This window comes from Sciurus carolinensis, chromosome 9 (genome assembly GCF_902686445.1).
Source record: "Sciurus carolinensis chromosome 9, mSciCar1.2, whole genome shotgun sequence".
In the NCBI taxonomy this organism is placed as follows: Eukaryota; Metazoa; Chordata; class Mammalia; order Rodentia; family Sciuridae; genus Sciurus; species Sciurus carolinensis.
The window spans coordinates 86,362,536-86,389,480 of NC_062221.1; the positions used below are offsets into that span (position 1 = coordinate 86,362,536).

At 41.3% G+C, this 26,945-nt stretch overlaps 2 protein-coding genes and 1 pseudogene across 2 annotated transcripts in view; 1 reads left to right on the top strand and 2 right to left on the bottom strand.

Moving 5' to 3' along the window:
- Positions 1 to 575: 575 nt before the first annotated feature.
- LOC124992739 (zinc finger CCHC domain-containing protein 14-like) overlaps positions 576 to 26,945 on the bottom strand; it is a 231,746-nt pseudogene continuing 205,376 nt past the window's right edge.
- Positions 18,757 to 20,374, top strand: LOC124992780 (uncharacterized protein C6orf62 homolog). Its single transcript, XM_047564031.1, has 2 exons — positions 18,757 to 18,822; positions 19,626 to 20,374. Exons 1-2 carry the CDS (start codon positions 18,757 to 18,759, stop codon positions 20,331 to 20,333), a joined length of 774 nt encoding a protein of 257 aa, XP_047419987.1. The 3' UTR covers positions 20,334 to 20,374.
- Positions 24,646 to 26,945, bottom strand: part of LOC124992782 (serine/threonine-protein kinase PAK 2-like) — a 93,598-nt gene continuing 91,298 nt past the window's right edge. The window contains exons 11-12 of the mRNA XM_047564032.1: positions 25,290 to 25,427; positions 24,646 to 24,732 (exon numbers count right to left, since the gene is read on the bottom strand). Coding sequence (XP_047419988.1) covers positions 24,646 to 24,732; positions 25,290 to 25,427 — 225 coding nt within the window. The remainder of the gene's footprint in view (positions 24,733 to 25,289; positions 25,428 to 26,945) is intronic.

The window sequence follows — 26,945 nt, forward strand, 5'->3', positions numbered from 1 at the left end:
GCCAGCTGGTGCCCACTCCCCACGTGGCCGGAGTCTGCACTGATAGGTCTCAGAGTCTGCAGAGGTCTATGTCAGTGACATTCTTCTGTAGTGCAACCCTTAGAAATCCCGGACATTAGGGCCTATCACTTTAGGAAAAAGCAGAACAAAACAAAGTTGACATTTTTCCTAACCCTGGGTGTTGAGTCCATCTGGAGGACGCCACTGGAGGACTGGGACCTGCAGTCTGATCAGATTGTGCGTAGCTGCCCTGGAACTGTGTGAGCCTGGAAGGATCAGTGATGCGATGTTCTTTGGGAGACAGGCGGTCTCTGCACTGCAGCCAGGGTGGGGGTGGCTAAGTCTGGAACACAGAGGTGCCCCTAGGCAAGTCCTGACATCAAGCTCTAGTTCAGGGTTTTGGCAATAAAGTGGGCTCTGATGCACTTCTACGCTAGATTTCTATCCCATCTAGTAAAGTAAAGCCCCTTTGGATCAAAACTATGAAGCTCAACAGCAACTTGACGTCTCAGTTTTGTATTTAACTTTTCTTATGTCTCCATGGCTTAATAATGTTCTGTTGCCAGAGAAAAGTATCAGTCTGTGGGATCCAGACTTTCTGCTGGAGGGGCATATTTCAACTTAAAAGTACCTTGCCTGTTGAAGTCCATGGACGGATGCTTGCAGTCCTGAGCATGGTGCCCTGTGGCCCCACAGTTATAACAGGAGAGATTCCCACTCTTTTTGTGATTGGAACGGTTGCTGCTTCCCAACAGTCCCTGGGTATGATGGACCCCCGCTGTCCCAGCCATGAAGTTCTGCACTGGTGGCACAGCAAACGTGGACTGCCCGGCCAGGACGTGGTCCCACTTCACGCTGCTGCTGTAGGGGGCGTGCACGATGGGGAAGGTGGAGCCATAGCCGCTGCTGCACATGGGGCTGAAGGGCAGGAAAGGGAAGGTGAACATGGAGGACCTGGAGAAGGGTGCTGGAAGTAGTTGGCTTGGCTGACAGTGAGGCCTCCAGAACCGCAGCTGCCGCTGCACCCACAGGTCATGCACAAGATGAAGCCAGGCGGGGACAGCGCAGGGGCTGGGGGCGCCGGGGGCTGCTGATGGTGGTGGTGGTGGTGGTGGCTCTGACTGGAGGCGGGAGTATTTCCCACAGAGCCACCGCCACTGTAGAAACTGCTTTAGAGGACAGAGGAGAGCGCGGGGCTGGAGCTGGGGGCAGGGCAGCTGGGGAGCGAGGCCATGTTGGCGAAGGACCTGGAGGGGTGGCTGCTGAGGAGGCAGTGTTGCTGTTGGCACAGAAGCTGCCCTGCAGGGGGCCCACGGGCACGCTGCTCTCTGCAGAGAAGGCAACTTTGGTGTTGGCTGTGTACAGAGCAGTCCGGGGGTTGATTATTGCAGGGGGCACACTGATCTGCACGTTGCTGGGGCTGGAGGTCTGCCCAGGGACAGCGGTGTCAGCAGCAACGGAGGAGGACAGCAGCAGCTTGATGGGCGGCCAAGCCACATGCAGGACAGTGCTGGGCATCCCAGAGGCGGCTGTGCTGGTCTCGACCGCCAGGGCTGACTGCTGCGCTGTCTTCAGTACCCTGTCCAGAGTGGCTGCCTGCACAACTTTGGCCCTGGGCCCGAAGGAGACAGTGGGCGGCACAGAGCTGCCCTCCGAGAGTCCCGAGAGGACCTGCACGGGCACGTGGGGCGTGGACGAGGGAAGGGCGTCCAGCACAGCACCGCCGAAGCTCTTGTCCACTTTAATGCCGCTCCTGGGGCCGGGCCCTTTGCCCCTTTCTTCCAAAGACAAGAGCTAGTGCACAGAGGACTAGAGGACCTTCCCATCGGCGCCTCCCCTGTTGGCTTTGTGCAAGGAACTCAGCATTCGGATGGGTGACAGGTGCGAGGCTGAGGGCAACAGCTGTGGGGGCAGAGGGTGGTGGCCCACAGGGCCACAGCCAGTCTCGTTCTGCACAGGCAAGACCTGAGCCGTGGGCCGGGCGGAGCTGGAGGGGAAGTGGCTCAGCAGCATCACGGGCTTCTCCTTATCAGAGCCCTCCAAGTGCACACCCACACCTGGAGACGGAAAAGAGCAGTCAGCGCCACTCGGCCCAGGGCGTGCGGGCAGCACAGCAGGAGTTGCACGGGCGCCTTATGTCTGTCTCTTTGGCACTGTCCGAGCTCTCTTCCCGCACCTGCACACCCATGGGGCTGGAGGAGGAGCTGGAATACTCAGCGGAGCTGCCCTCCAGGGGCATCTGGTGCAAGGGCTGCTCCACCTCCACCCGCAGCTCTGCGGAGAAGGCACAGGCCAAACTTCAGGCTGGCACCCACATCCACACGGGGGTTGGCAGGGGGCCGGTCAGCATCACCTGGAGGCGAGCCCTTCGGGACACCCCGAGGAGGCAGGGACTACCTCTGCCAGAGTCAGACAGTCTCACCTGCACCAACTGCCCAAGGCCTCACGGGGAGGCAGGCAGCACTCAGGTGGGCCTCCAGCTCCTCGCAGAGCATGGAAACACGTCTGCAGAGCGGGGCGCCGAACAGCACGGCACCCTCTCGTTGCCCAGGCCCTGAGAACAGCCCTGGCACCTGCGTGCTCTGCCTCTCTTCTCTTGCTACTTCTACTCTGTGAAGGAAAACCCGCCCCACCCTGTGAGACAAGGAACCACCACAACAGGCATCCAGCCCTCACAGAGGGCTGGCTCCTGTGGTCAGTGTGGACCCAGCACGGCCTAGCCTGCTTAGGCTCAGCAGGGTCACTTTTCGTGCTGTCAGCTTGGCAGCTCTGCATCTAATTCTTTTGCCCAAACTTCGGGTAAGGCCCACAGTCAGCTTCCCTCCAGCTCTCCTGCCTGCCTTCCTGGGCTACATCATGCAAGTCAAAACAGAGAAAGACCAGCATGACCATCAAATTGTAAATGGCAGGCGAGCATCTGGTGTGAGCACGCCTCGCCACCTGCACACCCACGACGGCCCAGCGCCAGGCCCTCCACACCTGCAGCATGGCCACCACGCCCAGCCTGCATGGGCCCCACGTGGCTGGTGGGGGCACTCAGGCCACTCCACTGCTGGTGACCAAGGTGGGGGCCCAGGATTTCAGGCACCGCCGCTCTGACTTCTCCTTTTCCAGCTCCAGTTGAGTCTTGAGTTTTTTCTTTGCTCCCATGGTGAGGGACTTGAATTTACTCAGGTCTTCTTTGGTAAGGCTCAAAAACTTGCACAGGAGAAACAGATCACAAAGTCGCTGAGAATCAGGACTGGAAACAAAGGCCTCGGGGCTGAAAGTGACATGTCTGGGGCCTTCTCCATGGTGAGCTGCTTAAAGACAGGGTAGTACTTGTGCAAGCGCAGCTTCCTAAGCCAATCCAAAATTCCGTTTTGCTCCTGGGGCTGCGGGGCCTGCAGACTGGAGGGCATCAGGATGGCAGGCGGGGCGTCCACCTGGGTCCGGAAGGCCAGCGCCGAGCCTGCGCCCCCGGCATGGGGGCTATGAGGCAAGGCCCCAGCAGCACTGGACTAGGGCGGCAGGTGGTGCTGGGCAACGCTCTGGGAGGATGGGATGCCGGCCACTCCACACTCTGGGCTGCCAGACACACCCATCATAGGCACCTACTTTCGGGAGGGAGGGGTTGCCAGGACTTGGACTTTGTATAACTCATTAGAACAAATTTTAAAATATCAACAGTAAAGGAAAGAGTCAATTCTAATTGAATTATTCTTATTTACCTTATTGTTTCTCCTCTTCCTGTAGAATTTATGTCCTACAACAGCAGGGATTTTTGTTGGTTCTCTGGGAAGCAATTTAAACACTGCCTAGCACAAGGCAGGTACAAAATTTTATATCGGCTTAATGAATACAAGAAACTATGGGTTTTGGGAAATTGTTCCGAAAATTATTCTAAATTAATAACCTAAAATCTATTATAATTGCTTACTTGAACTGGAATCTTTGGCAATGGAGCAAAAAGCATTCAGGAAAAAATATCTAAATCCATTTTCCTCTGTGGCTGGACTTTTTTTCTTAGTCTAATACTTTCAAGGGTCAATGTTATACACTCATCAGTACGTCCTTCCCTGTTACGGCCAAAAAATTTTCTACTGTTCATCAAATGACAGCTAATTGGGTGGATGCCACTTTTTGCTCTTCTCCAAAATACTGCTGTGGACTCTTGTTGTAAGTTTGTGTACACATGTGCTATTGTTCCCTTTTTTCTTTTGGCAGTGTTGTGGATTGAACCCAGGGCCTTGTGCAAGCTGGGCACTCTACCACTGAGTTACCTCTCCTTCTCCATGGACATATCCTTTTCCTTCTCTTGGATATATACCTAGTAGTGAAATAGCTAGGTCATGTGGTAATTGACATTCTAAGAATCTGTCAAATTGTTTCTAAAGCAGTTATTTTAAATTCACACCAGCAATAAATGAGAGATTCAATCGTTTTTTTCATTTTAATTTCCGTATTACTAGGAGTTGAACACAGGAGTGTTCTACTTCTAAGCTATATCCACAGCCTGCTTTCTTTTATTGTGAGAGGAGTTTTGTGAAGCTCCCCAGGCTGCCTTAAAACTTGCAAACCTCCTACCTCAGCCTCCCAAGTCCCTGGGATTACAGGTGTGCACCACTGAGCCTGGTCAACAATTTCAGTTTTCCCACATTCTCATCAGCACTGGTAATTGTCTGACATAAGGTGTAAAGTGGGGTTCTCTGGTTTTGGTTTATATTTCCTTAATTTCTAATGATGTGGGGCCAAATCAGACAGGACAATGGGTGAAGTTCTTCACCTCACCAGCTAGAGTGTTTACTTGTTCAAAGTCTACTCTGTTTGAGAATGGACTTGAAAATTATCAGTTACATATCTTTCTCAGAGTTGTGATCTTGCTTTTGTCTTTTCTGAACCTAGGAGGTCAGAGGCTGAAGTTCTAAGTTGATAACATGATTTCCACATCCATGGTACTTAAATGTGTAGGAAAATGTACCTTAAGGGTGCAGGAAAAGCATCTACGAATGGAGGTGTGGATCAGTGGTGGAGGTCGCCTGGCATGTGTCAGGCCCTGGGTTCGATGCTCAGCTACACATATAAGTAAATAAAATAAAAGATCCATTGACAACTAAAAAAATTTTTTAAATAAATGTATCAAACTACGGTACATCAACTATGTACAAAGGTGAGAATATTCTTACTTATACTCCAAACAAGAAACCATACTGCTTACTAATAAAAATCTACACTCTTTGGACCATACATTCTATACCTCAGAAGCAATGTGGTTTGTGGATTCAAAGTAAAGGCAGAGATTGGTTTTCTCAAATGATTCTAAATTCTTGACCAATGAAAAACAGAAGGAAGTTCTACGTACATCTTAAGGAAAAGTATTTTTCTTACATTAAAGTTGCCTTTAAATTGGTCTTACTCTTGAGGGACCTTCCTGAAGGTAGGAATGCTCTCCTTGGACCATCTCAAAAGCCATGATACCCAGAGACCAGATATCCACTTCAGGGCCATAACTTTTCCCTGTAACCATTTCTGGAGCCATCCAGCAAGGTGTTCAGCACAGAAGTGCATTTATTCTGTTCAGGGGATTTTTGAACACAAGAGCCAAATTCTGCTAAGACACAAAAACAGAACATCTAAAGTCAATAGCTTCTAGGAATGGTTTTATACTACAGCACACCTCAGAAGACATAGTTACATTGTGACTATTAAGCCCTTCTATTGTTTTTTTAAAAATAATTTAATAATAAAGTAAGGAGGACTGAGATTGAAATATTTTGATGAGGTTGCATACTGCCCCATTTTGCTTTTTCTTCCTACAACAGAGTGGGAATTATTAGGAGGACATTTATCCTGAATAATACATTTTCTCCTAAAAGTTATGTTAAAACTGAAAGACATCCAAACAGCAGGGAATAATCACCAAAGGTGGACAACAAACCTAAATGCACTGAATCAGGTAAAAGTCAAGACACTGAAACTTCCTTAAAAGAAAATAAAGAGAAACTAAAATCAGAAAGCATATAATTTACAGAGAGCTTAGAAGAAAAAAAACATATTTAAGTGCAGTTGCACTGACAAGGTACTCACCAGCCTTAATCTACTCCAACTAGCTCAAGTATAACTGTGGAACAGAAAGCCTTCTTTAGTACTTGATGCTAATTTTGTGTAAACTCAGGATGAGTATTTACAGTTTTCCCTTCTACTGTTAAAGCCATTCAATTTCTTAGTCATTACTGGCATCAGATCTGCAATCTTCAGAGAGTTTCTTATTTACATAGGAATGAATTACAGCTATGAACTGCTTCATTGGTTATACCTAAGTAGGATGTTTTGTAAACTATTGTTTTCAGAGTTCCTTCCATATTAGTACATTTATGTGCCTCAATTAAAAACTATACTACAGTATATAAATATACCATTTCTTTACTGTTTGACCTTTAAGGTAGTTTTAGTGTTTCTTTACCATGATGCAGACAATATCCTTTTACTAATTATGGTGCACATAAGTCGTCAATCTATACGAGTGAATATGGAAGAGAGTAATGTTAAGAAAAATAATAATAATAATAAAATAATAATAACATTTATAATATGGTGTCATATGACACCAGTGTTGGCACGTTGATCTTGATTCCTCCAGAACTGTAAGATATTAATCTCTGTTCTCAATCTACTACTCACTATAGAGTATAAATGACCCAATTTGAAATATTTTGTTAGAGAAGCACAGACTGAGGCATTTAGTTATCCAGCTCAAAGTTTTCAAATGTGATAATCTTTTTAAGGACCAAAACAAAAAATCATTAATTTTTTCTGTTGTCTATTTTTTTTCCATGATATAATTTTATTTGTTTTCTTCCTGTTAACTTTGGGGTATTTTTTTTTTATTGTCTGTTTTTTGTGTTTCTTTTTTTATTCTTTTTGTTTGTTTTTCGAGTTCCTGAAGGTGTATGTTTGCCAGACTTCCATTTCTATAATAAGAATCTGAGATAACTCATAAGAAAAGAAGGTTATTTTATCTCAGTTTTGGAGTTTCTTCTCATGATTGACCACATTATTTTAACCTGTGGTGAGAAAGGAACTCATGATGGAAATGCATGCAAGAGGAAAACTGCTCACCTCATAGCTGGGACTGAAAGACAGAATAGGCAGGGGCTGGAGTCCCACTACCCTCCTCATTCAAAGTCACCTCCCACTAAGACACGCCCATTACACGTTCCCACATCCCCCTGTAGTATCACACTGGGAACCCTGCCTTTAACCTATGGACCTTGGGAAATATGCAGGATCCAAATTACATCAAGGTCTAAAGTTAGGTTGATTATTTAAGATCTTTCTTCTTTTTAAATACAGGTATAAATCACTATAAGCTTCAATCGTAATACCCTATTTGCTGCATCCAATAAGATTTGGTAAGTTGTGTTTTCATTTTGTTCACCTAAAGTTATTTCCTAATTTCCCCTTTGATTTCTTCTTTGATCCATTGCTTGTTCAAAACTGTGTGGTTCCATTTTCACCTGTTGGAAAAATTTCCAGTTTTCCTTCTACCATTACTTTCTAATTTCATTCCATTAGAATTGGACAATAAACACTTGGTGTGATTTCAATCCTCTTGAATTAGTTTATACTTATTCAGTGACTTATTTAATATATAGATGTCTCTCCGGGAGAGTGTTCCATGTGCCCTTCAGAAGACTGTATATTCTATTGTAGTTGGATGCAAACGGCCTTGTATGTTTCCTAGGTCCATTTAATCTACAGTGTTATTCTAACCCTCTATATCTTTAATGATCATCTGTCTGTATGTTTTTTGCGTATTGAAAGTGGGGTATTAAAGTCCTAGTAATTAAAGTTACTAATGCGTTACTATTTCTCCCTTCAGTTCTCAAAATGATTTCTTTATGTATTCTGATGCTCTGATATTGGGTGCATGTATATTGTTAATTTTTTCCATATGTCCCATTAACTTATCCATTTATCATTATATAATATCCTTCCTTGACTCTTCACGGTTGTAAATTTATTTATTTATTTATTTTATTGTAAACAAATGGGTTACATGTTGTTTCTCTGTTTGTACATGGCATAAAGGCATACCATTTGTGTAATCATACATTTACATAGGGTAATGTTGTTTGATTCATTCTGTTATTTTTTCCCATCGTCCCCACCCCTCCCACCCTCTTTTCCCTCTATACAGTCTTTCCTTCCTCCATTCTTGCCCCCCTCCCTAACCCTAACTCTAACCCTAACATTAACCACTCCCACCCCCCATTATGTGTCATCATCCACTTATTAGCGATATAATTTGTCCTTTGGTTTTTTGAGATTGGCTTATCTCACTTAGCATGATATTCTCCAATTTCATCCATTTGCCTGAAAATGCCATAATTTTATCATTCTTTATGGCTGCATATTATTCCATTGTATATATATACCACAATTTCTTTATCCATTCATCAATTTAAGGACATCTAGGTTGGTTCCACAATCTGGCTATTGTGAACTGAGCAGCTATGAACATTGATGTGGCTGTATCTCTGTAATATGCTGATTTTAAGTCCTTTGGGTATAGGCCAAGGAGTGGGATAGCTGGGTCAAATGGTGGTTCCATTCCAAGTTTTCTAAAGAGTCTCCTAACTGCTTTCCAGAGTGGCTGCACTAATTTGCAGCCCCACCAGCAATGTATGAGTGTACCTTTCTCCCCACATCCTCGCCAACACCTGTTGTTGCTTGTATTCTTGATAATCGCCATTCTAATTGGGTGAGATGGAATCTTAGGGTGGTTTTGATTGCATTTCTCTTAATACTAGAGATGTTGAACATTTTTCCATATGTTTGTTGATTGCTTGTAGACCTTCTTCTGTGAAGTTTGTTGATTGCTTGTAGATCTTCTTCTGTGAAGTGTCTATTCATTTCCTTAGCCCATTTGTCGATTGGATTATTTGCATTCTTGGTGTAGTGTTTTTTGAGTTCTTTATAGATTCTGGAGATTAGTGCTCTATCTGAAGTATGATTGGCAAAGTTTTTCTCCCACTCTGTAGGTTCTTTCTTCGCATTGCTGATAGTTTCCTTTGCTGAGAGAAAGCTTTTTAGTTTGAATCTATCCCAGTTATTGATTCTTGCTTTTATTTCTTGTGCTATGGGAGTCCTGTTGAGGAAGTCTGGTCCTAAGCCGACATGTTGACGCTCTGGACCTACATTTTCTTCTATAAGATGCAAGATCTCTGGTCTGATTCCGAGGTCCTTAATCCATTTTGAGTTTTGTTTCGTGCATGGTGAGAGATATGGGCTTAGTTTCATTACGTTGCATATGGATTTCCAATTCTCCCAGCACCATTTGTTGAAGAGGCTATCTTTCCTCCATTGCATATGTTTTGGCCCCTTTGTCTAGTATGAGAAAATTGTATTTCTTTGGGTTTTTGTCCGTGTCCTCTATTCTGTACCATTGATCCACCTTTCTATTTTGGTACCAATACCATGCCGTTTTTGTTACTATTGCTTTGTAGTAGAGTTGAAGATCTGTTATTGTGATAACCCCTGTTTCCTTCTTTCTGCCAAGGGTTGCTTTAGCTATTCTGGGTTTTTTATTCTTCCAGATGAATTTCATAATTGCTTGCTCTATTTCTGTAAGGTACATCATTGGGATTTTAATTGGAATTGCATTGAATCTCTATAGCACTTTTGGTAATATGGTCATTTTGACAATATTAATTCTTCCTATCCAAGAACATGGGAGATCTTTCCATCTTCTAAGGTTTTCTTTAATTTCTTTCTTTAGTGTTCTGTAGTTCTCATTGTAGAGGTCTTTCACCTTTTTGTGAGATTGATTCCCAAGTATTTTATTTTTTTCGATGCTATTGTGAATGGGGTAGTTTTCCTAACATCTCTTTCTAAAGAGTCCCGTACAATAGCTCCGAGACCCAGAGACCCGCCATACACCTCTTCCTCCAGACAGCCACCCAGTATTCCGACGCAGTCACTAGGAGTCCAAGCAACTCACTTCACTTCTCCTACTCTCGCCAACCACCCACAGCCCTAGGCAGTCACTCGAGTCCAAGTGACCCGCCCTGTTCCTCCTCCTCCTCAGGGTAGCCCCCCGGTTGTTCAGTAGCGGTCGCTCAGAGACCAAGTGACCCACAGTGCTCCTCCTCCAGGCAGGCCACCGGTGTTCAGGAGTGGTCTCTTTGAGTCCAAACAACTCAACACTCGCCTTCTCCTCTAGCAACCACCTGTAGCTCTGATGCAGTCACTCCTAGACCAAGTGACCCACTGCGCTTCTCCTCTTCCTCTTGGCAACCCCCTGGTGTTCAGAAGCGATCGCTCTGAGTCCAAACAGCTCCCCACGCAGCTCCTCCTCAGGCAGCCGCCCGGAGCCCTAGTGGTTGCTCCGAGTCCAAGCGCTATGCTGAGCAGCCACCTCTAAGATGATCCCAGTTGTCCGTGTTTACCGCTCCAGCGGGGGTTGGGGGGGGCCTCTTGTCGAGCAACTCTACTTCACAAAGTTCCCTGCATTCCGGGGCTACTGCCCCATCCAGGACGACTCCCCAACGGGAGAGACTCACCCGGCAACTTTGAGTTGGTCCCAAGTCTCTCACTATCTCCTCTTTTGAATCCTGCGTCCTGGAGCAACAAGAAATGCAGTCGCCCTCTAGTCTGCCATCTTGAAAAACCAGTTGTAAATTTAAATTCTATGGGATATACAAGTGACCACCCAGCTTGCTTATGTTTAATATTTCCATGAAAAATTTTCTCATCCTTTCATTCTGTGTGTTCTTCAATATAAATTCAACTTCTGGTACATATCATGTTGAGGAATCTTCTTTTCATTATTTTTTCCAATCACTCTATGTATTTGCATTGGGATGTTTAATCCATTTCCCTATATGTAATATTGCATAGGGTAGTATTTACTATTGCCATTTTGTTAATTGTGCTCTATTTGGTTGCATTTTTTTCTTTTCCTCTGTGGTTTTTTTCCTTATGTTTTTTATTCATTTTTCATTGTTTTTTTTTGTAGTGACATGCCTTGATTCTTTTCTCATTTTCTTTTGTGTGTCTTCTACAGATATTATTTTGTGGTCGTCCTTTGACTTTCATTTACTTTCTTTCATTTAAAACAATGTTTTTAAATGGGTATGCACTCATTTTGTTCTGTAAATTCAAGAGTGAGGGTAAAATAAAGACAATTAAAAGCAATCAAAACCACAGAGAATATTGAATTCACTGTCTCACTAAATGAATTCCTAAATTTTTAATAAGAAATAGAGGTGTGAGAGAAGCTGTTGGAATAGAGAGATCACTTCTCTAGATGCTCAGTGGCATTAAACCAAGAACGGTAAACAGGCAGCTTCTCTGCAAGGGGGTGAATGTATAAAAATTAGGAGGAGTGTTTGCTGGAATTTAATACTGTATACTCAAAAGATATTGGAGACTCAGAGATTAAATATAATAGGGAAGGAAATCCCAGTGTCACAGCTATGGAAGCTACAGCAGCAAACATTGGCACAAGCCAGAATAGTAACTCTTTGAACACAGTAAATTGATAAGGGATTCAAAGTAACCTGCATATTGGGGAGGACTGTGGCATGTCTGGATATGCAGATTTAGAGACCAAAGACACTGCCTGGGGCACTGCACAATATCTTGTGCAGGAAGCAAAAAGCTCCATCTCTCCCAACAGGTTGCAGAGGGCAAAAGAAGGAACCATTTTGCAGCTGAGCATGGTCCCCACTGCATCTGTGGAAGCCAATTTCTTTTTCTTTAATTCATTTTTATTGTAAACAAATGGGATACATCTTGTTTCTCTGTTTGTACATGAAATAGAGGCATACCATTTGTGTAATCATATATTTACCTAGGATAATAGTTTTTGATTTATTCCGTTATTTCCCCCACATCTCTCTTATCCCTCTATAGAGTCCCTCCTTCCTCAATTCCAGCCCCCTTCCCACCCCCTATATGTGTCATCATCTGATTATCAGTGAGATCATTCATCCTTTGGTTTTATGAGATTGGCTTATCTCACTTAGCATGAAATTCTCCAACTGCATCCATTTGCCTGCAAATGCCATAATTTTATCATACTTTATGGCTGAGTAAGAATTCATGGTATATATATACCACAGTTTCTCTATCCATTCATCAATTGAAGGACATCTAGGTTGGTTCCACAATCTGGCCTTGTGAATTGAGCATCTATGAACATTGTTGTGGCTGTATCTCTGTAGTATGCTGATTTAAAGTCCTTTGGGTATAGGCCAAGGAGTGGGATAGCTGGGTCAAATGGTGGTTCCATTCCAAGTTTTCTAATGAATCTCCACACTGATTTCCAGAGTGGCTGCACTTCTTTTCAGTCCCACCAGCAATGTATGAGTGTCCCTTTTCCCCCACATCTTCTCCAACACCTATTGTTGCTTTTATCTAGATAATTTCCATTCTAATTGGGGACAGATGGAATTTTAGGGTAGTTTTGATTTGCATTTTTCTGATTACTAAAGATGTTGAACACTTTTTCATATATTCGTTGATTGCTTGTAGATCTTCTTCTGTGAAGTGTCTGTTCATTATCTTAGCCCATTTGTTGATTGGGTAATTTGTACTCTTGGTGTAGAGATTTTTGAATTCTTTATATATTCTGGAAATTAGTGCTCTATCTGAAGTATGAGTGGCAAAGATTTTCTCCCACGGTATAGGCTCTGTCTTTGTACTACTGATAGTTTCCTTTGCAGAGAGAAAGCTATTTAGTTTGAATCTGTCCCAGTCATTGATTGTTACTTTTATTTCTTGTGCTATGGGAGTCCTGTTAAGGAAGTCTGATCCTACACCAACAAGTTGAAGATTTGGACCTACTTTTTCTTCTGTAGAAGCAGGATCTCTGGTCTTATTTCAAGGTCCTTGATCCATTGTGAGTTGGTTTTCGTGCAAGGTGAAAGATAGGGGTTTATTTTCATTCTGCTGCATATGGATTTCCAGTTTTCCCAGCACCATTTGTTGAAGAGGCTATCTTTTCTCCATTGCTATTGTTGGAACATTTGTGTAGTATGAGAAAATTATATTTCATTGGGTTTGTGTCCATGTCCTCTATTCTGTACCATTGAACAACCTGTCTATTTTGGTGCCAATACCATGCCGCATTTGTTATTATTGCTTTGTAGTACAGTTGAAGTTCTGGTATTGCAATACCCGCTGCTTCACTCCTCCTGCTAAGGATTGCTTTAGCTATTCTGTGTTTCTTATTCTTCCAGATGAATTTCATGATTGCTTGCTCTATTTCTGTAAGGTCCGTCATTCGGATTTTAATTGGAATTTCATTGAATCTGTATAGTACTTTTGGTAGTATGGCCATTTTGACAATATTAGTTCTGCCTATCCAACAACATGGGAGATCTTTTCATCTTCTAAGATTTTCTTTATTTCCTTTCTGTAGTGTTCTGTAGTTCTTATTGGAGAGGACTTTCAACTCTTTGTTAGATTGATTTCCAAATATTTTATTTTTTTTGAAGCTATTGTGAATGGGGTAGTTTTCCTAACTTCTCCTTCTGAAGATTCATCACTTACGTATAAAAATGCATTGAATTTGTGAGCATTAATCTTATATCCTGCTACTTTACTGAATTCACTTATGAATTCTAAAAGTTTTCTGATGGAATTTTCTGATTCCTCAAAATATATAATCATGTCATCAGCAAACAGGGATAGTTTCAGTTCTTCTTTTCCTATTCGTATCCCTTTAATTTCCTTGGTCTGACTAATTTCTCTCGCTAGATTGTCAAGGACAATGTTGAATAGAACGGGTGAAAGAGGAAATCCCTGCCTTGTTCCAGTTTTTAGGGGGAATGTTTTCAGTTTTTCACCATTTAGAATAATATTGGCCATGGGCTTAGCATAGATGGCCTGTACAATGTTAAGGAATGTTCCCACTTTCCCTATTTTTTCTATTGTTTTGAGCATGAAGGGATGCTATATTTATCAAATGCTATTTCTGCATCTATCACAATGATCGTGTGATTCTTGACTTTAAGTCTATTGATATGGTGAATTACATTTATTGATTTCCAGATGTTGAACCAAACTTGCATCCCTGGGATAAAACGCACTTGATCGTGGTGCCCTATCTTTTTAATATATTTTTGTATGCAATTTGCTATGATTTTGTTGAGAATTTTTACACCAATGTTCATTAAGGTTATTGGTCTGCAATTTTCTTTCCTCAATGTCTCTCTCTGGTTTAGGTATCAGGGTGATATTGGCTTCATAGAATGAGTTTGGAAGGGTTCCCACATCTTCTATTTCATGAAATACTTTGAGAAGTATTTGAATGAGCTCTTCCTTAAAGGTTTTGTAGAACTCAGCTAAGAAGCCATCTGGTCCCGGTCTTTCCTTTGTTGATAGGGTTTTGATGACTTCTTCTATTTCATTATATGAAATTGATCTATTTAAATTGTGTATATCCTCCTCACTCAGTTTAGGTTCATTCATATGTCTCTAGAAACTTGTTGATGTCTTCAAGATTTTCTATTTTGTTGGAGTACAGATTTTTCAAATTAGCTTCTAATTATGTTTTGTATTTCAATTGTTTCTGTTGTGATATTTCCTTGTTCATTCCAAATTTTATTGAGTTTTTTCTCTCCTTCTCTTTGTTAGTGTGGCTATGGGTTTATCAATTTTGTTTATTTTTCAAAGAACCAACTATTTATTTAGTCAATTTTTTTGATTGTTTGTTTTGTTTCAATTTCATTGATTTCAGCTCTGATTTTAACTATTTCCTGACTTCTACTACTTTTGGTGTTGCTCTGTTCTTCTTTTACTAGGGCTTTGAGCCGTAGTGTTAGGTCGTTAATTTGTTCTTAAATTTGGCCTTTTCATGATATTCCATAGTTCTTGTACATTCTGTTCATGATTTCTTACCGTCATCTCTGTTTGGTCAACTTTGTTTTTAAGATTAAAGATTTTGTCTTCAATATATGAGGTTCTGCCTTCCAGGTGTTCTATCCTATTGGTTATGCTTTCGATGGTGTTTTTAATTTGGTTTATTTTTTCCTTCATTTCAAGGATTTCTGTTTGTTTTTTTTTTCAACATCTCTAATTCCTTATTGAAATGATCTTTTGCTTCCTGTATTTGCTCTTTTAACTATCCATTGGTGCGATCATTCAATGCCTACATTTGCCCTTTCATCTAATCCTTTAATACCTGCATTTGCTCTTTCATCTCCTCATTTGCTTCCCTGATCATTTTGATTATGTACATTCTGAACCCCCTTTCTGACATTTCTCTGCCATGCTGTCATTGGATATTATTGCTATACCATGTACGTTTGATTGGGACATTTTCTTCCCTTGTTTTCTCATATTATTCTGGTATCTACTCCTCTAGCAGTGAAACTCTGGGATATTGCAGATTTCCTCTGTTGAATAATATTGTCTCTGTAGATTTCCAATGACTCACCTCTTTGCCTTCAGTAGCCACTTGATAATGCAGTGCTCCACTAGGAAGCTGTCCTCCTATGGGTGGTCGCCTTCATGTGGGGTATATTTCCTGGTGGCTCTGAGTTGGTCCTGAGCCTCTCAATTCCTCCTCTTCTTGGCTCCTGGTCTTGTCAAAGGTCTTCTAGCCTCCTGTAGGTGTCTCAGGAAGGGAGTTACCCTTCCAATGATGATGGTCATGCGCTCAGGAGTAATTCAAAATGCCTGCACCAGCCTATAAAGAAGCTTCTGGCTAACTCCGTGATGGTGACAATCCTCGGTGTGGTAGTCCGGTGAGTTGTTCAGTGGTGGCATCTGTATTTGACCTTGTGGTTGGGAGGTTTGGCAACCCGCCGCCCTGATCCTCAAAGCAGGTGGGTTGGGTGCCCATCTGCTACCTCAACTATGCAAGCAGCCTGACTCGCCTGTCAGCTCGCTCTGCCACTATGATCAACCAGTGATGGCACTGACCTCTGAGGAAGCCAATATCTGAGAGACCCAAGTCAGGTTCAATATAGTAGCCCGGCAAACCCCTGCTGCATGACAAAGAGTGGGTCTAAGTGATTAAGAAACAATTAAGCCTCGAGAAAATTTTACACAGGAGAATGAACCTGAGAAAAGGAATCAGGTTCTGCAAGAAATGTAGTGAACTGACTATTAGCTTCTACATCAAATGCGTGGATAACAAGAAGGTCCCTGGGGTTTAGCCTTCCTGCATGGCCTAGCAATTGCTGTCAATATGCTGATATTCCAGAACGATTGGCTTTCAGCAAACTGACTGGAGCCCACCTAGGCCTAAAGTCCACCTACAGGAGTTCCACCTGCAGGATTAACTCTCTTACACTAGAAACCCCAGCCTGAGGGAAGCAAACATCACACTACATGGTATAGAGAAGGGAAGCTCAGGATCTTTTGATCTCCAATAGAAAAAATTCCCCAACTTTTCAGAGATTTATTTTCACATTTTTTTGTTTCCCCTTCACATTTCCACCAATATTGAAAATAACTATTTTTTATGGATCACTTGATTGATGACTAGGATGTCTGATTAGTATATTTCTCTTTCATTGTATATATTTTTCATTTTAATTATGTTTTCTTGATCTCTCATTTTTCTCCTGCTTACAGCTAAACTCTTGCTCCCTCTTCTACTCTTCTTTAATTTTCACTTCTATCTTCTCCTTAATCTTAATCATCACATCCTATACTACTTCTGTTCTCCCCTTTCTACCCTTCAAAAATATAAACCACCTACCATACTTACATTTTTATTGCAGGCAATAACTGTATCATTTTTGTTTATTGTGACAAAACTGTAAACACCTCCTCAGGAGATAATTTAGTTTGAGGTTGGATATTGTTTGATTGTTTGAGGCTATTATTTGTCTCTCCCTTCAAGGTGAGGAACATGTGTCTCAAGGTAGAAGCTCTAATGCCTCAGATCCATACTGCGGGATTGGTTGACACCCACACACCAGGAAAAATAAGGAACAAATTATCCTAAATAAACCAAGATGCTCCAATAATAGAACCACTAATTCCACAGTGGAGGCTATATCAGAGAAGGAGATAAGAATGTACATAGTAAAACTGATCTGCCAGGGAAAGGACAACTTAAGGAGTGACATTAGACAGAAGAGATAGGAAATGAAAGATCACTTCAATAAAGAGATAGAAATTCTGAAAAATATTCAAGCAGTAATCCTTGAAATGATGCAATCAATAAACCAAATTAAAAATTTAATGGAAAGCATGACAAACAGACTAGAGTACTTGGAAGACAGATTCTTAGGCAATGAAAACAAAAGTTATCATCCTGAAAATCAAGTTGAACATGGAGAGAAGATGTTGAGAGACCATGAACAGAACTTCCAAGAAATATCGGATAAGGTGAAAAGATCAAACTTAGGATTTAACAGGATAGATGAGGACATAGAAGTTAAAACAAAGGAATGCAGAAACTTTTCAATGAAATCATCTAAAAAAATTGTTGAAACCTAAAGAATGAAATGGAAAATCAAATTCAGGGGGCTTGCAGGATACCAAACGTACAAAACTACGGCAGCCCCACATCAAGGCACATTATAAGGAGAATGACTAACAGTATGAGGAGAGAATCTTAAAGACCATGAGAGATAAAAATTGCATTATATATAGACGGAAACCCATTGAAATCTCAGGTCATTTCTCAACCTAGACATTCAAAGATATTAGTTCTGTAATAATACAACACAAGTTTGTTCTTGCTGCTCTCCTCAAACGCGACTCTGCGTCGGACCGGGAGGCGCTCGACGCTGCCGCCGCTTCCGCAGCCACCGGTGGGGACAAGGCTCTGCCGCGGCGGACGCGCACCCGCCTTCCGGCACCCGCGCTCGGTCCGCTCGGCCTCTCCGGAGCCGCTGCGCCTATCTTGGACCGACTTGCGATCAGATGCTGGTACTGAAATAACTTTGCGGGGCTCGCTTCGCGGACAGACTTAGCGCAGGGCTCCCTCCTCTCCTCCACCGCCCTCCCTTCGCCGCCGGCGCGCCGAGCAGACTACGGGTCCCAGGCGGGGGCCGAGCGGCCGCAGCAGCGCGGGCGGCCGGGCCTCCGAGCGCTGCGCAGCGGGCCTGGAGGGGCGCAGCTGGCTGGTGGTATTTTCTTGACATGGCTCCCGCCCGCGCCACGAGCAGCGCCCCCGCCGCCGCCGCCGCCCCTCCGCCCGCAGGCTGCGGCTAGAGGCCGCGCCCGCCGAGCCGGCCAGCCCCCGCCGCGGGTAGGTCGCCCGCCGCGCCCTCGAGACATCCGCGACCCCGCCCTGCACACGCACACTGCCACCATGGTCTGCTGAGCGCCGGGCAGCCGGGACCGGGAGCGCGACCTTCGTGGGGGATGGGGGGCGGGCTGCCCCAGGAAGCCATTGGTATTAACTCGAGTATCTTCTTTTCTTCCCACTGACCCTCCCCACTTCCCCTCTCCCGCCTACTCTACCCGGGCGGGGAGTGTTTCCGCGATGAAATGAGTGCGAGCCCGAGCCATCCCGATCTCCCGTGGTGCGAGTGAGTCGCCGCCGCTGAAGGCAAGGGTGAGGGCGGGCCCGGGGTGGACGGCAGGTGGTCCCCGGCACCGCCGGGATTCGGGAGAGCGCGCCCACGGCCCCGGCCATGCGCTCGAGAAGATAAGCCGCACGCCCACCATCCCGCACGGGGCAGCGTCACGGGGCAGGCTCTCTCGGGGATGTGGGGCTCCTCGCAGGGCTGAACGCGTCGGGTCTAGCAGCAGAGCCGGGGCAGTTAATATCCTGTGACACCCCCTTTTCCCTCTGCCATCATGATTCTCCTTGGCAGCAGCATTAGCAGCCGCCTGAGGGTGAAAAGGTGGGTGATGGGGAAGTTGGTAATGACTCCGCTGTTTTTTCTCATGGCTCCTTTGGGCAACAGCTGTCCGCCCCCGGTATACACTGTAGTTGATTGCAGGGAAATTCTGTACCTCTCCCCTTCTTTCTCAACTGATTTTGCACTTTTCTCTTTGTTCACCACCAAGTGTAATCAATAACAAGCACTGACAATACATAGCAATAGTGAAATCTGAAATAACTAAGAACTAATTAGGTACTACAGCCATGGATCTGGCTGGGTAAAATCCAATTGGATATTTCAGTTTCATTCACCTACCCTGTTTTGGTGTTTGGTTTTTTTGGTTTTTGTTTTTTTGTATTTGAAAAACAAGGATCACACTTTCCCCTCCCCATTCCTTTTCTTAATCCCTTTTCTAAAAATGGGGAAAAATTCGAATGGGTTTCAAGGATTGGACTGGTGTCAGTTGTGTTTTATTGCACACCTAAATCCTGATAATAGGCTTTTCATTTCCCCTCAAAGCCTTTATTTTAGCAGTTAAGCCAAATGTGTTTTCCAGAAAGTTAGTTCAAGTACTTTCTCCTCTTTCTTTTCCTTCCTCCCCTTCCTTTTTCCCACCAATCCCCAAGCATTATTGTCCAGACATGACTGGACAGCAGCTTTTGTTTCTTGACCCTGTAATATGACAGTCTGCTAATATTGCCAGAGGGTGCAGTTTTGGGGTTACAGTCGTGATTTTAGCTATTCAATCATATTAGCAGGAAAAAAAATGACTTGTTTCTGTTGTACTTGAGTCTTAAGAAAAAGTGCCCATAGTTTAGTGACAATTTCCAAAGGCTTTAGTACCACCTGTATTTCAAAATTAGGGACCCAAACTCCCGGAACAAACAAGCGCTGAACAGACTTCGTGCTCAGCTTAGAAAGAAAAAAGAATCTCTAGCTGACCAGTTTGACTTCAAGATGTATATTGCCTTTGTGTTCAAGGAGAAGAAGAAAAAATCAGCACTTTTTGAAGTGTCTGAGATTATACCAGTCATGACAAATAATTATGAAGAAAATATCCTGAAAGGTGTGGGAGATTCCAGCTATTCCTTGGAAAGTTCCATAGAGCTTTTACAAAAGGATGTGGTACAGCTCCATGCTTCTCGATACCAGTCTATGAGAAGGGATGTAATTGGCTGTACTCAGGAGATGGATTTCATTCTTTGGCCTCGGAATGATATTGAGAAAATTGTCTGTCTCCTGTTTTCCAGGTGGAAGGAATCTGATGAGCCTTTTAGGCCTGTTCAGGCCAAATTTGAGTTTCATCACGGTGACTATGAGAAACAGTTTCTGCATGTACTGAGCCGCAAGGACAAGACTGGAATTGTTGTCAACAATCCCAACCAGTCAATGTTTCTCTTCATTGACAGACAGCACTTGCAGACTCCAAAAAACAAAGCTACAATCTTCAAGTTATGCAGCATCTGCCTCTACCTGCCACAGGAACAGCTCACCCATTGGGCAGTTGGCACCATAGAGGATCACCTCCGTCCTTACATGCCAGAATAGAGGGCTGACCAGCAAAATGGAGAAGATCAGAGAATGCAGCAGCAATTGTTTTTCTTGTTTTCTTACTTTATTCTTTCAGAGTTTGAAGAAAATGGACTCATGCACAGAACACTATGCATTTTGAAACTCATTCATCCTGGATTTTTTTTTTTTTTAAATCATTTGTATCTCTGAACTTAAAAAAAAATTAGATGTCTTCTGCACGGACTGTGTGAAAGAAGATGCTTTGCATACTTGCTGCACTGCATCAGCATCTTACTAAAAATGTGAAGTGAAGGACTGTTGTATACTGAAATGCTTATATGTATCTGAAAGCACAAGGTGATACTCATTTTTTATGGTCTTCCCATTTGTGCTGGTTTTGCCTCTTTGACATCTGTCATCAGTATTGAGAGGGTGAGAAGTGAATGTAACAGGTATAAGTAACATTTGAAAAAACTTAATAGCTTTGCTATGATCACAATTGTTCCACAGCACTGTCAGATTCATTCTAATGACCAGAGGTGGTGGTTTAAAAAAAATACAACCGTGGGAAAGAAATCTTAAATGAAAAAACATCTCATTATAGTCATTCTTGCCTCATTTTACTGGACCATGTTTATGTTTCTTGGTACTCATAAATATATGTATTTTTTCCCAGATCTCTTTCCCCAAGTTGCTGTTAAAAAGTATTCTGCTGAGTGTGGATGCATTTATACTCACTAAAGCAGATCTGGAGTCTGAAGTTGCTAAAAGCAGCTATAAAACTGAGAAATACATTCATAGCTGCAGAAACCGTGATAGGTAGAGGACTTTACTTTTGGTTTTTGTTTTGTTTTTTGATGTTAAAGAGAAAGAGATTTTAATTACAAAGAAAATTCCAATTGCGCAGAAATACTGGTTTCTACACCATCCTAAAGAAAAAGTTATGAGGGATTTTGGAATAAGAAAATATTTTTAAAGTTGGGATTTTAAATTGTAAAAATGACCAGAGTGTCAAAGTTCTAAAAGTAGAACTCATTTTGTGAAATGAACATGAGGAAAGACTAAAAAAAAAAAAATAATAATAATAATACAACACAAGATTTGAAAACAAAAAAGAAAGAATGATGAGTAAAGATTTTGTATGCAGCATAAATAACCTTCAGACATGAAAATCGAATAAAAATCTTCCATGATTAAACAAAAGTTAAAAGAATTCACAAGTAGAATTTCTGCACGATAGAACATTGTCAACAAAATATTCCATGAGAATGAAATGGAAAAAACAAATGAAAAGGAGCAAAGGAAAAATGTACAGCAAAGAATTATGAAGGAAGGAGAAACTAATTCAAATTAAAAACCAGAAATAAACTGAAATGAGCAGAAATACAACTTATATCTCAACAATAACCTTGAATGTTAATTACCTCCACTCCTTAATCAAAAGACATAGACTGACAGATTGGATGAAAAAGAAGACCCAATAAAAGGGACAAAAAGTCATTCCATACTGCATAAGGGGTCCTCTGTGTACATCAAACAAAACTTTCTCAGATGCAAGAATCAAATAGATGAGAAACAATAATACCTGGAGGATTGAACTTCCCTCTCTCACTACTGGACGGATCTTCAAACCAAAGACTTCTCCTGAGGGAAGTGAGTCCAGAGCTGGTATCACTTAATGACATATTTTTGTGACACAGTCTTTAAGGTGTTTTTCTGAAATGGCTTGCTTTTTCTCCTCATTCTTTTGATTTCTTTTTCATTTGAGGTGCTGGGTGTTGAACTAGGCATACACCAAACACTTCTGTAGTCCATGTTATTCTTTATTATACTTAGAAGTCAATAAAATAAAAAAAAAACAAGAATCTCATATTTCTGGCACTCATGCATTTTAACTTAAAAATATTAGTCTACTGCCTTCTGGTTTTCATTATTGACAGTTTTTGGGATTACTCCTGTTGCTGTGCTTTGAAATATACTGTTTTTTATTTCTAGCTGCCTTTAAGAGTCTTTCTTCTCATATAGTTTCAACTTGATTTGCTGAGGTATGACTTTTATCAGTTCAGCTGGAAGATATCCTTTAATTTTATAATCTGCTTGCCTATTAATACTGAAAATTTTTGCTTGTTTTATTCTATGATCTTCTCATGTTTGAATTTGTTACTTTTAATAGCATCACTCTACCGTGTTGATATGATTCTATATTATCCTCAGTACCATATTTAGTACTTTGAAAAATATTGACTTTTTGAAACACATTGTAAGAAGTTTCATTTGTTTGGTCTTCAATTCATTTCCTAATTCTTTCCTTGTCTTTCTGATTTGATCTTCATTCCACATTAGAGGATTTAAATTGCAGCACAATATGTTCTCTTGAATTTCCCAGGTACTTTCTGGCTTCAATTTGTAATTATGCCTGTTCAGTGCCGATAATATGTAATTACATTGTGTATTTTGAACTTTGAATTCTATAGCCATTTACTACTAATCATTACATGCTTAGTCTGCTAATTTAAATATAGGAGTCTTTGAGATCTAAATCTGTTGTAAATTCAGTGGAAAAATAAGAAATCCAGAATAAACAAAGCAATTCTTAGCAAGAAGTGTGAAGCAGGAGGCATCACAATACCAGACCTTTAATTATATTACAGAGCTATACTAACAAAAACAGCATAGTGTGGACAATAAAACAGACATGAAAACCAATGGTACAAAATAAACATATGCACATAAATACACTTAATTCATACAAGACAAAAGTGCAAAAATATTCAGTGGAGAAAACATACCCAATTCAATAAATGGTGCTGGGGAAATTGAAAATTTATATGTAATGAAATGAAAATTATCCCCTCTCTCACCGTACACAAACTCAACTCAATATGGATCAATGATTTATGTATTAGAATAGAGGCCCTTCGAATAAAAGAAAAAGTAGGTCCAAATCTTCATCATATTGGCTTAGAATTGGACTTCCTTCACAAGACTCAAAAGTAGAAGAAGTAAAATCAAGAATCAACAAACGGCATAGATTCTAACTAAAAAGCTTCTTCTCAGCAAAGGAAACAATCAATAGTGTGAAGAGAGAGCCTACAGAAAGTAAGGAAATCTTTGCCATCTGCACTCAGATAGAGTATTAATCTCTGGAACATATAAATAACTCAAAAAAACTTAACACCAATAAACCAAATAAGCCAATCAATAAATGGGCTAAGGAACTGAACAGATATTTCACAGAAAAGAAAAACAATCCATCAACAAATATATGAAAAGATGATTCAAAATCTCTAGCCATTAGAGAAGTGGAAATCAAAAGTACTCTAAGAATTCATCTCATTCCATTCAGACAGGTAATTGTCAAGAATACAAGCAAGAATAAATGTTGGTGTGGATGTAGGGCAAAGGGACACTCATACATTGCTGGTGGGACTGCAAACTGCTGAAACCATTATGGAAAGCAGTACGGAGAGTCCTTCAAAAACTTGGAATGGAAACACCATTTCGCCAATTATCCCACTCCTTAGTCTACACCCAAAGTACTTAAAATCAGCAAAGTAGAGTGATGCAGCCATATCAATGCTTATAGCTTCTCAACTCATAAAAACTACAATATGGAATTAACCTCAGTGCTCTTCAACAGATGAATGCATGAAGAAATGTGGTATATATACACCATAGATATTACTGAGCCTTAAAGAAGAATGAAATAATGATTTTACCAGTAATTGGATGGAGCTGGAGAATATCATGCTAAGAGAAATAAGTCAATCCACTAAACAAAAAGTGAAAACTTTTTTCTGATATGTGGATGCAAATTCACAATAACAGGGGTGACTAGCAAAGTATAGAGTTTCTTAGGTTTAGGCCAAGAGATTGAAAGGAGGGGCAGGCTTATGGGGATAGGAAGGATAGTTGAATGGTTCAGACATTACCACCCTGTGTGCATGTGGGACTACATGATGGATATGATGTTCATCATGTAGAACCAGAAACATGAGAAGTTATACTCCATTTACATATAATGTGTCAAAGTGCATTCTATTGTCATGTATAACTAATTAGAACAAATATAAGAGGAATAATAATTAGTGGCAGCCAGGGACTGGAGGAGGAGGAATGGGAGTTATTCCTTTATGGTGGCAGAGCTTCTGGTTGGAGTGACAAAACTGTTCTGGAAGAGAAGGTTGTACAGTATATTGAGTGTAATTAATGCCACTGGGTTGTCTACTTAACATGGTTAAAAAGGCAATTTTCATGTCACATGTCTTTTACAAGAATCATTTTATTAAATGTAGAAAGATTTCCATGCTAGCAAATGTAAAATTCAACATGAACCACGTCAATGATCTTAATGACGACTCCTCTTTTGTGCCTTAGCTGCCAGGATCAGTGGTGTCAATGAAGATAACGGCTTAGCCATTTTCAGGAAGGGGTGCTATCAGGAAATGGGGAAGAGCATGAAGGTTATCAAAAGAGAAACAAAACAATTCCTTTCTACTAAGCCCTGAAGTCTACTTATGAATACAAATTTCTTAAAAAATACATATGTTAATAACTGCCCAAACCACTCCTAATCAGTACATAACTTCCATAGTTGAACAGACAGTTGCTTAATTTTCCTAATTTCCAAACATCAACAGTAAAATAGCTCATAAATACACTCATTCCAAAATTGAATGAATACAATATCATAATATAAAAAAGTACAACTATATTAAACTTTTATGTACATATATATATATATGTATGTTACAGGTGGACACATTACATTATTTTAATTTTATGTGGTGCTGAGAGTCAAACCAATGGCCTCACATATGCTAGCAAGCGCTCTACCACTAAGCCACAAACCCAGCCCACAATATTAATGTAGTAGCTGCATTATTCAGTAGTTATCAATGAATAATGAAGTGTTATTAACACTATGAAAACTTTCTGTTGGGTATTAAAAAAATTCAACATTTTCCAAAATGACATCCATTCCAAATTTACCTGTAATAATTCTGTGGCTGATCCTCTTTTCTCCACATCCTCTTGTAAGCATGATGTTAAGAAATGATGAAATACTGTGGAAATTTTCTCTACATTTGGGAGTTCTGGCATTCCGTTTTCTCTTATAAGTTCGAAAGTCTAAAAATAGAACATCATCTGTGAGCTTTTTTTACGGGGAGTGGGTAATGTGGGGACGATGGCAGGGTTGCTTTATCAGTGAGCTACATCCCTAACACTTATTTTTTTTTTCATTTTTGAGACCTGGTCTCACCAAATTGTTGAGGCTGATTCCAACTTGTGATCTCCTTCTTTGGCCTCCTGAGTCACCATGATTACAGGTGTGCAACCATTGCATAAGGTAGTCCTGACAGTCTTAATGTAGCTCAACAAAGTTATAATGTACTCTATCAAGTTTATGGAACTGTTTTTTTTTGTTTTTTGTTTTTTGTTTTTGTTTTGTGTGTGTGTGTGTGTGTGTGTGAGTGTGTGTGTGGTGTTGGGATCAAATAATCCAGGGCCTTTGCATACTAGGCAAGCACTCTATCAGTGACCATCTCCAGCCCACCTTAATTCTTCAAAGAGAATCACTAAATACTAAAGTTAGGTAGTGATTATTGCTAACCTTTTGGAATTTGTAACCACTCTCCTTCACTTCCTTTGCTCTCTCGCTCGCACTCTCTAATTTTAGTGGGTTCTTAAAGAATTCAACCAGGCATGCTATAGGCAAGTAAGTGCTCTAACACTGAGCTGTACCCCAGCCCTCTCTTTAATTTACATTGAGATAGGGTATCTCTAATTTCCCCAGGCAGGTCTCTAACTTGAGATCTTCCTGCCTCTGCCTCTCCAGAACCTGAGATTACAGATGTGTGCCACCAGGCGGGGCAAGATCATCTTTTCTGTGTTGAACAATGAATGCAATGCATCTTGCTTAAGAAAACATAATCCACAACAAGTATAAAAACACCACCTATGGTACATAAAAATAAAAACAACAGGGAGGTCAATCCTTCTATAAATGTGTACAATCCTGTTAAACATTCCCAAGCTATTTAAAAGTCATATTTCAAAACAGTTGGATTTGCTGAAACTCTCTTGCTAAATTAGCTATATGCCAGCTTCATCATTCCTAGTAACAGATCCTAAAACGGCTAGATTGAACAGTGACTTAAAATATAGGTGTTTTCATAATTGAAACAACCCCTCTTCAGAAAATCTTTGTATTCTTTAATTTTTTAATATTATCCTTAAATTTCAACATATGAAATTATTTCTAATTAATTGACCCTTTTATAGTAAAAGTTTAAGTTTGGAAATGAAGCAGACAACACAGACCATCGCTGAGTTGCCATGTGAGACAGGAGAAACACTTTAATAAATCTCACTGACTTCCTTTAATATTGAAGACACAACTAGAGAGCCTTGCTAATGTATTTTCCAAATACCTACCTGATTTAAAATGTGGATCCTATACTGTTACCATATTAGACACTCATTTTCTTATTCTTGATATCCTGCATTTCTGTACAGTAGACTTCTCACAAATAATATATACATGTATACATATTTCTATATATAAATTCATTTTGTTGCTTTTCTGTGGTGCTGAGGATTGAGCACTGGGGATTCATGAATGCTACTCAAACACTCTACCACTGT

What these genes read in the sequence shown, in the direction of transcription:
- LOC124992780 (XM_047564031.1), top strand. Translation starts at nt 18,757, where the DNA reads ATGATTCTCCTTGGCAGCAGCATTAGCAGCCGCCTGAGGGTGAAAAGG. An exon ending in GGTGGGTGATGGGGAAGTTG is followed by an intron (nt 18,823 to 19,625) that starts GTAATGACTCCG and finishes CAAAGGCTTTAG; the next exon opens with TACCACCTGTATTTCAAAAT.